At 33.9% G+C, this 13,889-nt stretch overlaps 1 protein-coding gene across 1 annotated transcript in view; it reads left to right on the top strand.

Annotated features, from left to right (window-relative positions):
- The first annotated feature begins 2,835 nt into the window (after positions 1-2,835).
- LOC143084284 (uncharacterized) overlaps positions 2,836-13,889 on the top strand; it is a 32,519-nt gene continuing 21,465 nt past the window's right edge. Inside the window, exon 1 of the mRNA XM_076260694.1 lies at positions 2,836-3,252. Within this exon, the coding sequence (XP_076116809.1) occupies positions 2,836-3,252 (417 nt within the window). The remainder of the gene's footprint in view (positions 3,253-13,889) is intronic.

Genomic DNA, 13,889 nt, shown 5'->3' with positions numbered 1-13,889 from the left:
AAACCTTATATGAAGGATTTTTAGTGTGTTTTAAAGCTTTTTAAGGTTGACCTTGACCTTTGACCTTTCACTTTTTATTGGATATCTCAAAACTATTATACTTACAGAAATAGTAAATAGTGCAAAATGTTCAGGACATTGGGGACTATTGACCTTGATAAAGGTCAACAGGTCAAAGGTCAAGGTCATGTCCCAAATAGCGGATTATGTGTTTTTGACCTTATTGAAAGTGATTTTAGTGTGTAATAAAGCTTTTCAATACATTCTACGTCTATTTGAACATGTATTTTACATTACAAAAGGAAAGACCTCTCAATTGTTCAAGAACAATTGACAGTTTAATTATTATTATCTTTCTTTAAGAGTCCTTTAATCAAGCTACGATTCAGGCAAACTTGTTGATCCTTTAAATAAACTTTCTATATTATTTTTTTAGAGTTACAAATTCAACCGACTGAAACTAGAAATTTGAATACTGTTTTATCGGTATAAATATTGATTTTGTTTTTAATAAATTGAAACCCGACTAAATATTATTGTTTTACACTCGTGTATCTTCACATTCCTATGTAACTTGTCGATGCATATAGTTTGGCATTCCACAAGGTCGTGTTTTTCTCAGATGACGTCTGTTTTGCATTAAAACACATTATTGTTGTTTTACACGCAAGCAAGGGTTAAGCTTGATACGTTCGGGTCAAAATTAACTTGATCAAGTCAAAGATTTTTTACATAACACTACTGTATACTATTGAATTTTAGAGATACTGATAAAAAATAGTACTGGCGTAGAGATGTATAAAGATCATATATATATATATATATATATATAAGTGCCTATAAATAAAGAAAAACAAAGGAATAAATTTCAAAGAGATAAAATTCATACTGTCCATTTAAATCAGCATATGAATGATATTAATATAACAAACCATAAGAACCCTAGAAAAAGAAAATTTAAAAGACGGAAACAAAAAACTGAAAGCATTGTTGTAAATTTGTCATCTAAAGAACTTACACGTGCTGAGGAATCTCTTTTAAGTAAAGGTTTAAACTTCTGTCCTATCCCATCAACTGTAAATAACTGCAGAGCTCCAGATAAGAATTCATAAATTGGGGTTTTTACCCACCATTTTCTTATTTAATTGGGTGATAAAGTTTTTTAATTGCATTATCAATTCCAATTCACCCCTCAGGTTAATATCAAATTGGGTTTTTCACCACCAAGCTCCTTAATGTATTGGGTTTTTTCATCGACACAATATTGAATATTTAGGCAATATCAACCCCAATTTTTTTCCATCTTAAATTAATACATGTAATATGTTTCTGTCTTTGTTTAGCTCTTTTATTTGGTTTAGGGTTTTGGTTAGGGTTATTTGCTAGCTGTTTTATTTGGTTTATTCACTGAGAAGCAATTGTAGGTTAAATTTGTGTCCCGTTTCAAACAGTTTTTTTTCAAAAAAAGGATATGTGTATTCACAGGCACTCGTCTTATACCTTTATATGATAAATTCTGAGACCAGTGCCTGATCAGTGGCTGTGTGCATGGTGTGTGTATTCATTAATTAACCGTAAAATGAATAAAAAATAATATATAAACTAATTATACTTGAATGATTTTCTTTTATTCAATTTACATAAATCTGGGTTTAGTTGTCTTTTATTAGAACTTTTGATTTCTGATGCTTTATCATTTCATAATTGATTGGGCCTTTCACTTTTTCCAACTGAATTCGACTTTGATGAAACCCTGTGTTTATTAGCAATGTTTTCGTTATGGTACGCACACACGCCTGTGCGTTCGATGGACTGTTCCTAAAGACACTGGCTGAGTCTTGTTATCATAACTTTCCCTCAATTTTCCAAAATAAATCGAAAACATGCTTCTATTCAATATTTTAACCGGACATTCACTTTCGTTTTAATTCGATGTATGTTATGAAAAATCCCGAGCAATGCGAAAGAAAATATGACTACATGACACACGCTAATTGGATAAACACAGAGAAGATCGAAATATTTACAAAAACACGTGTACCTATCGAGCAACGGAAAACTCAAACAGGGACCCATTACAGCTACTTGATGCAGGGATCTATTTTTAGAACGACAGGAAATTTCCAATTATAAATATTATAAAAATAGTTTACGCGACGACTGTAAACAGATAAGGGTAAATAACACAAACGGTAGCCAATAAAAGGGTTGAGAACTCATGGTTTTGGCATATAATTGGGTTTTCCGTTGAATTAATTGGGTTGTTGAACCCTTCAATGGACAATTGCATTGGGTTTTCTATTATTTGTATTGCGTGATCACGCAAATACGCAGCTTATCTGGAGCTCTGATAACTTTCAGCTAGACGAAGACCTAGACCAATTCGCTAGACGTTTACGCTTGAAAGATTTTTTCTACAATAGGGGCAAGAAAAACCTTGAAGAAGCCGGATTAACAGATTCAGATACTGACACCAATGAAGAAGTCACGCCCATCCCAAAATTTAGGAAAAAAAGTTCATGGAAACCACCAAAGAGCAAAAATGATAACTTGGAGTCATTCATTAACTACGTGAGGTCTGATATAAAGTCCTGTATAACAAATACAAGAAATTATAATTTATCCAAGTCAGAAAGTATAGCTTTGAAAGCGTTAAAAGACCAAGATGATATTGTAATAAAACCTGCCGACAAAGGGGGCGCTGTGGTTGTCATGGATAAAACAGATTATATAGCAGAGGGGAATCGACAACTTTCTAACTCCATTTTTTATAAACAATTAACCACAGATCCAACGCTTAATACTATTCGAAAGATCAACACCATCCTTCAAGAGATGTTCGACAAAAAGCATATAGACAATGACACCTTTGATTATCTCCGACCTCTTGAGAACGAAGCAAAGGCCGGACGATTCTATATGTTGCCTAAAATACATAAAACGGGCAATCCAGGTCGACCAATTGTGTCAGCGAATAGTCATCCAACTGAAAAGATATCAGAATTTGTAGACCATCATCTAAGACCTCATGTGAAAGAACTACCATCATTCATTCAAGATACAACTGATTATCTCAAGAAAATGGAAAGCCTCAATCCTTTACCAAGCAATACTATACTTGCATCCATGGACGTGTCTTCTTTATATACCAACATTCCACAAGACGAAGGAATAGCAGCCTGTGAAGAGGCATGGAACACTCGTAGTGAAAAAAATCCTCCTACTGAGTGCCTTGTTACACTTCTGAAACTAGTACTGGAGAATAACAACTTCTCTTTCAATGAAAAACACTATCTCCAGATAGACGGTACTAGTATGGGCACAAAAATGGCCCCGTCATATGCCAACATATTTATGGGCCAACTTGAAAAACGCCTCTTGGCTAGTGCTCCATATCAGCCCTTATCATGGTTCCGATTCATTGACGATATTGATTTCAAATGGACAGATTCACAAGAACATCTTAATGAATTTCTAGAACACTGCAACTCTTTCCGCCATTCAATAAAATTTACATATGAATCATCTATGGAGAAAATAAACTTCCTCGATACTACGAGTTACATCAAGAACGGAACCATTATAACGGACCTTCATACCAAACAAACGGACAAACATCAATTCCTTTCTCCTAAAAGCTGCCATCCTAAACACTGCTCCCGTGGTATCCCATTCAGCCAGGCATTGCGAATCAAGAGAATATGCTCTACTGAAAATACGAAAAATGCTAGACTTGGACAACTTCGTAAACATCTAGTTGTTCGAGGATACAATAACAACATTATTGATAGCGCTTTCGAAAGAGCAAACAAAACTAGTCGCCAAGAACTTCTTGAGTACAAAGATAAGAATAAAGCAGCTAACAGAACACCCCTTGTACTCACTTACCATCCTGATTTAAAAAATGTGTCATCCATTGTTCAGAAGCATTGGAAAATTATAGAAAATGATTTAAATCTAAAAAAAGTATTTTCTTCACCACCAGTCATGGCCTTCAGAAGACCTAAAAACATCCGTGACAAATTAGTGACATCTGTATTAACCAAGCAGCCTAATCCATCGCCCGGTTGCTACAAACAATGTGGTCGAAGGAATTGTTTGTGTTGTAAAGCTGCCAATACAAGCAGTTCTTTCATCAGCTCCGTTACTAAACAAAATTATACCATCTACTCTAATTCCAACTGTAAAACGGAGAACTCAATTTATATATTAACATGTGACACTTGTGGCATTCAGTATGTGGGAGAAACAATGGACAAATTTAATATTCGGCTCAATAACCATCGTTCATCGTACAAAACCAACAAAAACTGTCCTCTCACAAGACATCTTCGTTCAACGAAACATCCTTTTGATAATGTCACTTTCCAAATTATAGAAGTCAACACCGAATGGGACACCACGGCGAGAAGGAGAAGAGAAAACTTTTGGATCCACCAACTCCACACTTTAGAACCTGATGGTCTTAACGAAAAAGACGAAAAAAGATACAGGAAAGATAAAGAATAATTTAAAACAAAGCATCGTCCTTTTTATCCCGTAATATTGGCCAATGGACGTTGCTAACTTCAACTACCAATTATGTATTTTCAAGGTAGCTAAATCCATGTGCAACATGTACATTGAGCTGCAAAATTTTCTTATTTTCAAAGCAGCTAAATGCAAGAGGTCATGTACATTGAGCTGCAAAATTTTCTTATTTTCAAAGCAGCTAAATGCAAGAGGTCATATACATTGAGCTGCAAAATTTTCTTATTTTGAAGGCAGTTCAGTGCAACACAGACGTTGAGCTGCAAAAGTTTCTTATCATCTACATCCTATTTCACCTGGATAGATGCACGCTTGATAAAGCTAGTTGGTCTAGCGAAATATTGCGTTTATTTTCATCATTTTGTAAATATTTTAAACATTCTTATATTTACATACTAAATAGTGTGTTAAAATTACATTGTTAGGCAATCTATATATATATATATATATATATATATATATATATATATATACCAATAAATGTGACCTACACGTGCTACAAATTTGATAGTTGGTGCTATTATGGACGAATAAAAGATTGGGTCAGCATTTTGATAAAAAATATGGTTACTGAAAAGCAATTAGCTTTGCCTCATGGGTAAGGGTTGGCAAGTTACTAGGATAACAAATGGAATAGAACAAGTCTAGCATTTGAAAAACACGTCAGGATATTTAAAGCCGTCTGTACATAGTTAAAAGTGTCAGTGTACTTTAAATATAGACCAACGAAAATGATCTAATTTTTTGTAAATGGTCTTCCATTTAAGACGCTTGTTAACTCGTTTTAAATAATACATTTAACACATATTAGTACGGTGACCAAACCCAATATTTTTAAAATTTAATCGTCAAACATACTATATGGCTATATTATATATCATTGGATTCGGAAAAATGAGTACTTTTGGAAAATTGATGTCGTCAAAAAGAAATGTGGTAACAGTTTTGCATAAATTAAGGTCAAAGATCAACAAACTGTTTTCTTTTTTCTTTTTACATTTTCAAAATTGAAAGATATCAGCAGCATTTTGTATTAAATTTCAAATCAATTGACTATGAATTATCTCTAAAATGTAAAAAAAAAAAAAAAGAAGGATCTTATTACTTTTAATAATCGATTATTTCTGAAAATTGGCGTTTTTCAAACACTTGTTCTATGAGCCCATTCTATTATACAAGATCAATAAAAATTCCGTTACCTTGCCGGGTGACATTCAACCTCAGCAATAATGATAAATGTTGTTTTCGATTTAAGCTTCTATCCCGAACGTTTATTTTGCAAAAGCTCATGCATGTAATTCATTGCAACCAAAAACCACTTATTACCTCTCAAAAACAGTTACAATTAAAAAATCCAATCAAAATGATCCATAAAGCAGATTATTTTCAGAAATATCTTCCGATTCGTCTGTCAAGGAATTTCTACATAATTCTGACCCTTGACAGGAGCAAAGCTTCGTACATGTAAGGTTTTAATTGTTGTGAACAAACACTTTTCACGTGGAGATTTTCCCTCACATGAACACACAAGATCCTGCAAGAATTCTGCTGAAATATGCCCTTCAAAATAAACGGTGTGTAAATAATTAATTAATTTTCGCCAACCTTATTCTAAAGATGACGGAACAGGGGGTTTTAGCAATGTGTGATGGGGTCAAAATTGCCGATTCAAAGAGAGGTAACCAGACTAAACATACATCTTTACTGGTGGCAAGCTTGACGTGCATTTTTTTCATATCATGATTAAATGGTTTAAAGATATTCTTCAGATCATGAATCTTCGAAACTAAATTCTTGCACAAACAAGGGCTTCATCTTCGTCAGTACTCCCAAAGCTCTGTAACTACAATAGTCGTGCGTGTCCTTCAAAGTCCTGTATACAATTTTCTCACTACCCCGGAGACGAAATTGTGTCGCATCCGGTAAGAGTGTGTACAGTAGGAATCAGTTTATAAATTTTTTGGGAAAAGCAAGCACATAGTTGGTGAAGGAATAAAATTCTTCAACTATTCTTTACACGGCTAATGTTCCCCATCTGCACCTATAACTCGCATACATATCTCATCTGTTTGTAGTAGTGAACACACAGAACAATCACACCCGTATCAGAGGTCCGTATGATTATTCTGTCGCTTTTTCCTGGTTCTTTTCTGTTAACTTCATGTCCATGTATAAGGCATTAGTTATTATACGAGTATTGGCCCTTGTTGAGTGCTTACCAAGTTACGACAGTTATTAACACTATTGTCTGACATAATTTCGACAATTTCGGATTTACAACCGTTCCGGCTAAGTAAAGCTCACTATAAGGTGGAATTTTAGGGGATTTGTTATAGTTTTGAAGAAGAAAAACTACCAAAGAAATTAGGGAAAGGAATCCTTCTCCCTTCAATTATATGATACACTTTGGTGGAAGCTGAAATCTTTGTGCGGCTTTACTTTGGAGCAGACAACTTTATTGAGTTTTCATGTCGTAGCGGTAAAAGAATGTCTGCTACTGTGAGCGCTAGAAAAAATCAGTGTTCCATATTCTTATAATAGTCAGCTGCAAGGTCACCAATTTTTTTACTTTTCTGTTATCATCAATACATTTAAGCAATGCCATACCACCTTTCAGACTGGTGTAAGTTGTGAGTGATAGGACAAATGAAGGTAGAGAGAGTGCACAAGAGACTTTAGAATCGAATTGGATCACCAAATCAGGAATTTCATCAAACGACCCATACTCTTTAACAAATTGCTAGCAGATTCCATCAGTAAGTCTTTCAACAGAACTTAAGAAGAAACGTTTACTCTGTACAGTAAAGGAAGTGATTCAGTACTTCTTCTCTGGCAGATGATACACTTTTCAAAATTAAAACGCATGTGTTGCTTTTTTTAACTACTTGGATCTAATCGTAAAGGACTTTATAATTCAATCGTTTTCAAGATAAGTACATGTCCAAATTCAGACTTGGTTCTTACTTTTTAAAATATATCAAAAAGAAAAAAAAACATATCAAATAAACATACGAAAATAAGAAATCTTTTAAAAATACATAAAAAGATACGACAACCAACACGAAATAGGACTATGAACTGACAAAAAAGATCGAAATGAACAAATTTTGGCAACGAAAAATCGTTGTTATACGGAATATCATTTATAGATTAAAATAATAGTATCGGTCCGGTTCAATATTTTTGTACAAGTCAAATTTCTAGAGAAAAACTTGTAACCTGTATCTTCTATTGTAGTGTATATTTTGTTTCAATGCACAAGTCGAAATAATGCTTCTGAGATAAATGATTTTGAAATTGTTGTTTAATAACGGTTTGACATATCATATAAATGTTGATTATTTTACATTTTGCGTAAAAATAAATGACGAAAATGAATTGAAACGTACTCTATTAAATGCAAAATATTCGGTGTGTTCAATTTTTACAAAAACTCTTCAATAACAGATTTATTTTGCTTGACTTTGTTTGAAATTGTTAAAATAAGGTTTTACAACAATGTATATAATAACAAAAAGCATATCACGAATGTGCTTTTAGAATGTAGGCCTAAATTTTGTTGAAAGTAATTTTTTCTTTAAAGTAAGGGAACGAACTTTAAAGCCCATTTTACAAAAATTGCACCATACGATTTTTTGACGACAAGTCAAAATGTGAGGCGTAACCTTTGAACTACCAATACTGTGATTTATAGCCGTATAGTCCGAATGACGATTAAACTCCTTAAATAAGCGACTTTTCCATACTTGGTCACCGTACTATATGAAATAAATACATGATCGACGACTCGAGTAACAAACTAATTTCAGATACACTAAACAAATTAAAAGCTTTAAAACGTTTATTGTGAGTGGTACCATAGACACGGTCGACACTCGGCTAACCGAGAGATTGGTCGGTTAATTTTTAAGTTGAGTATGCGGCTATATCGGCGATTGGTCTGTTAATCGGGTTGGCTAAAGTCTGTTAATCAGGTGTTATCGAGAAAATCATTGAAAGTTTAGCATGTTTCATTGTATAACTTTTTTAAATATATTTTTATTATAAACATTATTCATGTCTAACAAAACAATTCAAGAAACTGAATCCAGTGGTGTAACTATTATTTTTCTAGCTTCGATGAACGATCTATAAAATGAAAAGGCGGGTTACTCATCAATAAATTTATACACATTTTACACACACAAAATGTACACAAAATGACACGTTGGTTGATTTGACTTGCATGCAATATTTCGAAAAACCACAGGCATTATGTTTGTTTACCATATTGATATCTTTGTGTGAAAAATCTACACGAAAATCTGTATTTTGGTGACATAAATCAATCTTTATTTAAAACCTGGTCTGTTAATGGGTCGGATGTATAAAACCCGGTCTGTTAAGAGTTATGAATGGCAATAAAAATATAATTTTATTGCTATATGAGGTGTTATCGGATCAAATGGATAGGATCAAGACGAGCAGCTAAAATATACGGAAACAACACGCATGAGCAATGAAACATAAAATATACGATAGCAACACATGGACAATTAACAATTTAGACAATGGAAATTGAAAATTGATAAAAATGGTTTCAAAAAGTGTTATATTAAAGTAATATTAATTCCATCCAAGAATGGTAGCTAGCATATATCGTATGGATTTTGTTTACATAATGAATGACACCAATTTGTCATCTTCATTGGTAACCAGTATATAAATCAGAGATAAACGTCGTAATGTAACTAAACATCAGTAAGTAAAATATATTGGGATGCTAAAATATAAAGAATAGGGAAAGAATAATAAATATTTATTTCCCGTGCCTCAGGGAGATTTGTTCAATGACACGTGGGATAGTCTCAATCAATCAGATATTGATTATCAATAATTATAAACAGTGGAATAATATACAATTATAGCCTTTGTATGAGGGCAATACAAGATATATTGACCTGAAAGAAGTATATTGACTGAGGACGAAGTGCATAGGCTATAATTGTTATATTATTAAATTTACTGAGTGAGATACATAAAATGTAGAGAAAAGTGACATAACAATTAAAGGAATACAGAAATAAACACCTCCTCCCAATCGGGAACCATTATGGTATAACACGAGAATATGGATGGAGACGCAGAATATAGAATAGTAGATAAGGACAGTAGAGATTGATATGCATTGCTAAAAAAGAGAGAAAAAATAATAATTGTTTAAGAAACACAGACATGAAACACCCCAGGGTGTTGAAACAGTAACGGATTGCGATGTACTCATATTGGTGACGAATGCTAGAAGTTTACATGCGGACAACTGCAGTTCTCCTCTACACTTATGTAGAAAGGAACTAAACGGAATAAAATGAATTAAAACTTAAGTTAACAAAATGTAGCTGCATTCGCTCCTTTCCATTTACTTCTTTAGAATATTTGAAAACAACATATGATTAAGTAATAGAAAAGAAATAATTGGATGATGCTGATTAATTAGGGGTTAACGTCCAGTGACAAATATCATGTGCATGAGAACGACAACACGTTATATGTACCCCTGTGTTGTATAATAAAGACACTTTCAGTGGGATTTGAGAACGTGCTACTTTGAACAGATTCAAAAATTTAGGCTGATTGAAAACGTTGATATTAAATTCATGCATATTCCAGCGGCCAATCCATATCATTCTATATTGAAGTGACAATAAAATACAAAGAAAGTCAAAATAAAAATGCTCTTACTAGAACGATACTGTTGCACCGTATTGTCATTTTGTTTTTACTCAAGAACATCTCATTCTTTACTTTTTTCAATGGGAAAATATAAATGTAGCAAAACTATTGACGTGGCTAAATAACTCTTAACTGACACAATTTCAATTGTCCAACTCATTAACAGACTTTATTCCCATAATTTTCACGTTATGTTAAAATTATGAAATATTTACTGTCAATTTATTTTTTAGAACCAAAGTACTATTTTGTGTCCTTTTAATGATATCTAAAATTATTTGTTTTGCCTTTTATTAAAAAATTGCTATGCGTATAAGCATAAATTATACATACTTGCGCGACGCCTTTTAGTTTTACTGAAAACTGCGCAGACTATGAAATGTTTTTATAGGTGGAAACTATTCTATGATAAATATCATTTTGTCTGACACTTTTCTTTTTTTGATTTGGTTCTTATGATATGCCAAAAATCTGTATATTTAATAGAGTTTAACTTAAACCAACACGATTAACAGACCAATCGCCCATATAGCTGCATACTCAATATAGATTAACCGACCAATCTCTCGGGTAGCCGAGTGTCGACCGTTTATTTTTTTGTTTGATTTTCAATATTTTGAGTCATAATTGGTATTAACGTATCTTTGGTTTTGATCATATTTAATCTCTTTCGCTCAATATTAATTGTTTGTTTCAGAAAATACAATGGATCATTTTGTTCATGGAAGAACGAACTGGAACATCTAACTGGAGTAAATTGTGTGTCGGAAGTTTGTGAGGACATATTTCAGGGGTGTTGTGATATACCACTCCTTATATCTGTCTTCAAAATTGACCGGCTTACCATCTTCAAATGCAAAGCAGGGACCAGTTCTATTTTATTGGATTTGTTTTTCCCCGATTGATTGTAATTGTATATATATTGTCATACATATTTGTCAATCTAATTAAATACTTTATACTACATATGAGTAGTATAACGTAATCAGAGATCAATATTTTAATTAGATTAACATATTTGTTTATCCAACATTTATCATTTATTTGTACCGAATTTATACCAATACATGTTTTTATGAATACTATCTGTATCTGTATAATACTGGAAATGAACTCAAAATACTGAGTAAAACTTATCCAGGAAGTGTGTGCGTCACTGATGTAACTAGTCGCGCGATATTACTGCCTTCAAACTTTCCACAGTTTTACAGTTCACGGCAGTATTTGGTAGTAAGTTCCTGTCGATGATAGTTTGTGGAAAAAATGAATGTTTATATATGTCAGTATTTGAGTTTTATTTGTTTGACGTTTGAAGTTCCGGATGGTCTAGTATTAAATTCTATGTGGTGTTCAGTGGGGATGGCTACCAAGTCGTTCACTATTTTGTACAGTAGTACCAGTCGTTTTTCGCGTCTTCTTTCCACAAGAGGTTTCCATCAAAGGTCCTTCATCATAGAGGTGACACTTCTCGTACGTCTATAGTCTTTAAAAACGAATCTAGCTGCTCGTCTTTGTATGTTCTCTATGCGGTTTATCTCTTTTTGTAGATATGGGTCCCATACTGTGCCTGAGTAATCTAATACTGAGCGAACAAGCGAGATGTAGGCGGTTTCCTTAAAATGTTTGTTGCAGTGTTTAAGATTCCTTCTGATAAATCCCAGTATAGAATTAGCTTTGTTGCAGAATTTGTTAATGTGAGATGACCATTTCAAATTACCGCTAATGATTACACCTAGGTATGGATTTTCACTGACTTGCTCTAAGATGTGATTATAGCTGTATGTGAGCTACGGTGAATTGACATGACATAGCATTTTCTGGCATTAAAACGCATACCCCAGTCCTTTGCCCAGTTGTCTAATGAGTCTAGATCTTTCTGTATTTGGAGTAGGTCCTGTGGTGTCTCGCTGGTATTATACAGGAGGCAGTCGTCAGCAAACAGACGTACTTGTGATTTTACACAGAGCGGCAAGTCATTAATATGACATAGAAAAAGAAGGGGACCGAAGACAGTTCCTTGGGGCACCCCTGAGTCGACGGAACAAGATGAAGAAAATTCTCCTTCGACAATAACTCGCTGGTGTCTTTGCATTAGGAATGATTTAATCCATGCATTTGTATTACCATCGATTCCATAGTTAATTTGTGTAGGAGTTTTCGATGATGCACAGTGTCAAATGCCTTACTAAAGTCCAGTATGGTTAGATCAATTTGCTTCTTGGCATCAAAAGATTTCATGATGTCATGCATAGTAATAAGAAGTTGACTTTCACAGGAATGACCACTACGGAAGCCATGTTGGAGTGAGGTGAGTATGTTGTGTGCTTCCAGGTGTTTCAGTATATGCTTGCAGACTATATGTTCGAGGAGTTACAGCAAACACAGGTGAGTGATACAGGTCGGTAATTTGCCGCTGTATGTCTATCTCCTTTTTTAAATATTGGACTGATGTTGGCGTTTCTCCAGTCACCCCAATCTAAACTAAGTTGGAATATGTGACTCACTACTGGTGCTAGTTCCATTGAGCAAAGTTTTAATACTTTGTTTGCAATGCCGTTTGGTCCACTAGCTTTGTTGATGTTTAGGTTTCTAAGCAGTTTTTCTACTCCTTGTACTTCGATGTTAATGTTATTCATACTTGGGTATTTTGATTCATGGATCTGTGGTAGTTGGTCTGATGCGTTTTTTGGTGAAGACCGACTTAAATTGGTCGTTGAGTAATTCAGCCTTGGATTTGCTGTCCTGATGTAAAATTCCATTTTTTTAATTCCAGCTACACCTATATTGTCAGTACGTTTAGACTTTATGTATCGCCAAAAAGGTAAGAACAATCATGTAGTGATCTGAAATTCCAGGTAGTGTGTTACATGACTTTACAAGACTTGGATGGTTTGTAAGAAATAAATCAAGGATGCTGTTTTCCCGGCTTGGTTTTAGTTGTACATGTTCCATGCCAAATTCCTCAATGAATTCAAGAAGTTCTTGGTGGTGTTTTACTTGTGGTTTTCCTGATTTGACCGTGTTGTTATTCCAGTCAATATGAGGAAGGTTGAAATCTCCTGCAAGTATAATAAGTTTATCTGTTTTCACTCACATTTAGTACTGATGTTTTGAGATTATTCAGTGCGTCTATGCTTGCATTTGGTGGACGGTAGTAAAAACCTATTATGACGGATTTGGTCTTTGTTTGAATTTCTGTCCATTGAAGTTCGCAATCATTTTCACTGTTGTCGACTGCGGAAGTAGTGAATTTATCATGTACTGCAATGAATACGCCTCCCCCGTTTTTGTTTCTGTCCTTGCGAAAAACATTTTTGTTGTACCCATTTGGAAAGATTTCTGCAGTTCGGTGCTCATTTGCTAACCATGATTCACACCCTATGATAACATCAGGTTTTATGTATTCAACGCTTTCGTTTAATTCTGATCGTTTATGTCTGATGCTTTGACAGTTTATCAATAGATAAAGGCAACAGTAGTATACCGCTGTTCAAACTCATAAAGCCATGGACGAAAAACAAAATCGGGGTAACAATCTAAAACTGAGGGAAACGCATAAATATAAGTGGAGAACAACAACACAACACTACACACTAACACACACATGGTAATTAAAGTTGAAATATGAACACTCTAGTATAATTTAA

The sequence above is a fragment of the Mytilus galloprovincialis genome, chromosome 7 (assembly GCF_965363235.1).
Source record: "Mytilus galloprovincialis chromosome 7, xbMytGall1.hap1.1, whole genome shotgun sequence".
Classification (NCBI taxonomy): domain Eukaryota; kingdom Metazoa; phylum Mollusca; class Bivalvia; order Mytilida; family Mytilidae; genus Mytilus; species Mytilus galloprovincialis.
Note: the sequence above shows the minus strand (reverse complement) of the source record. Positions and strands in the feature narration are given on the sequence as shown.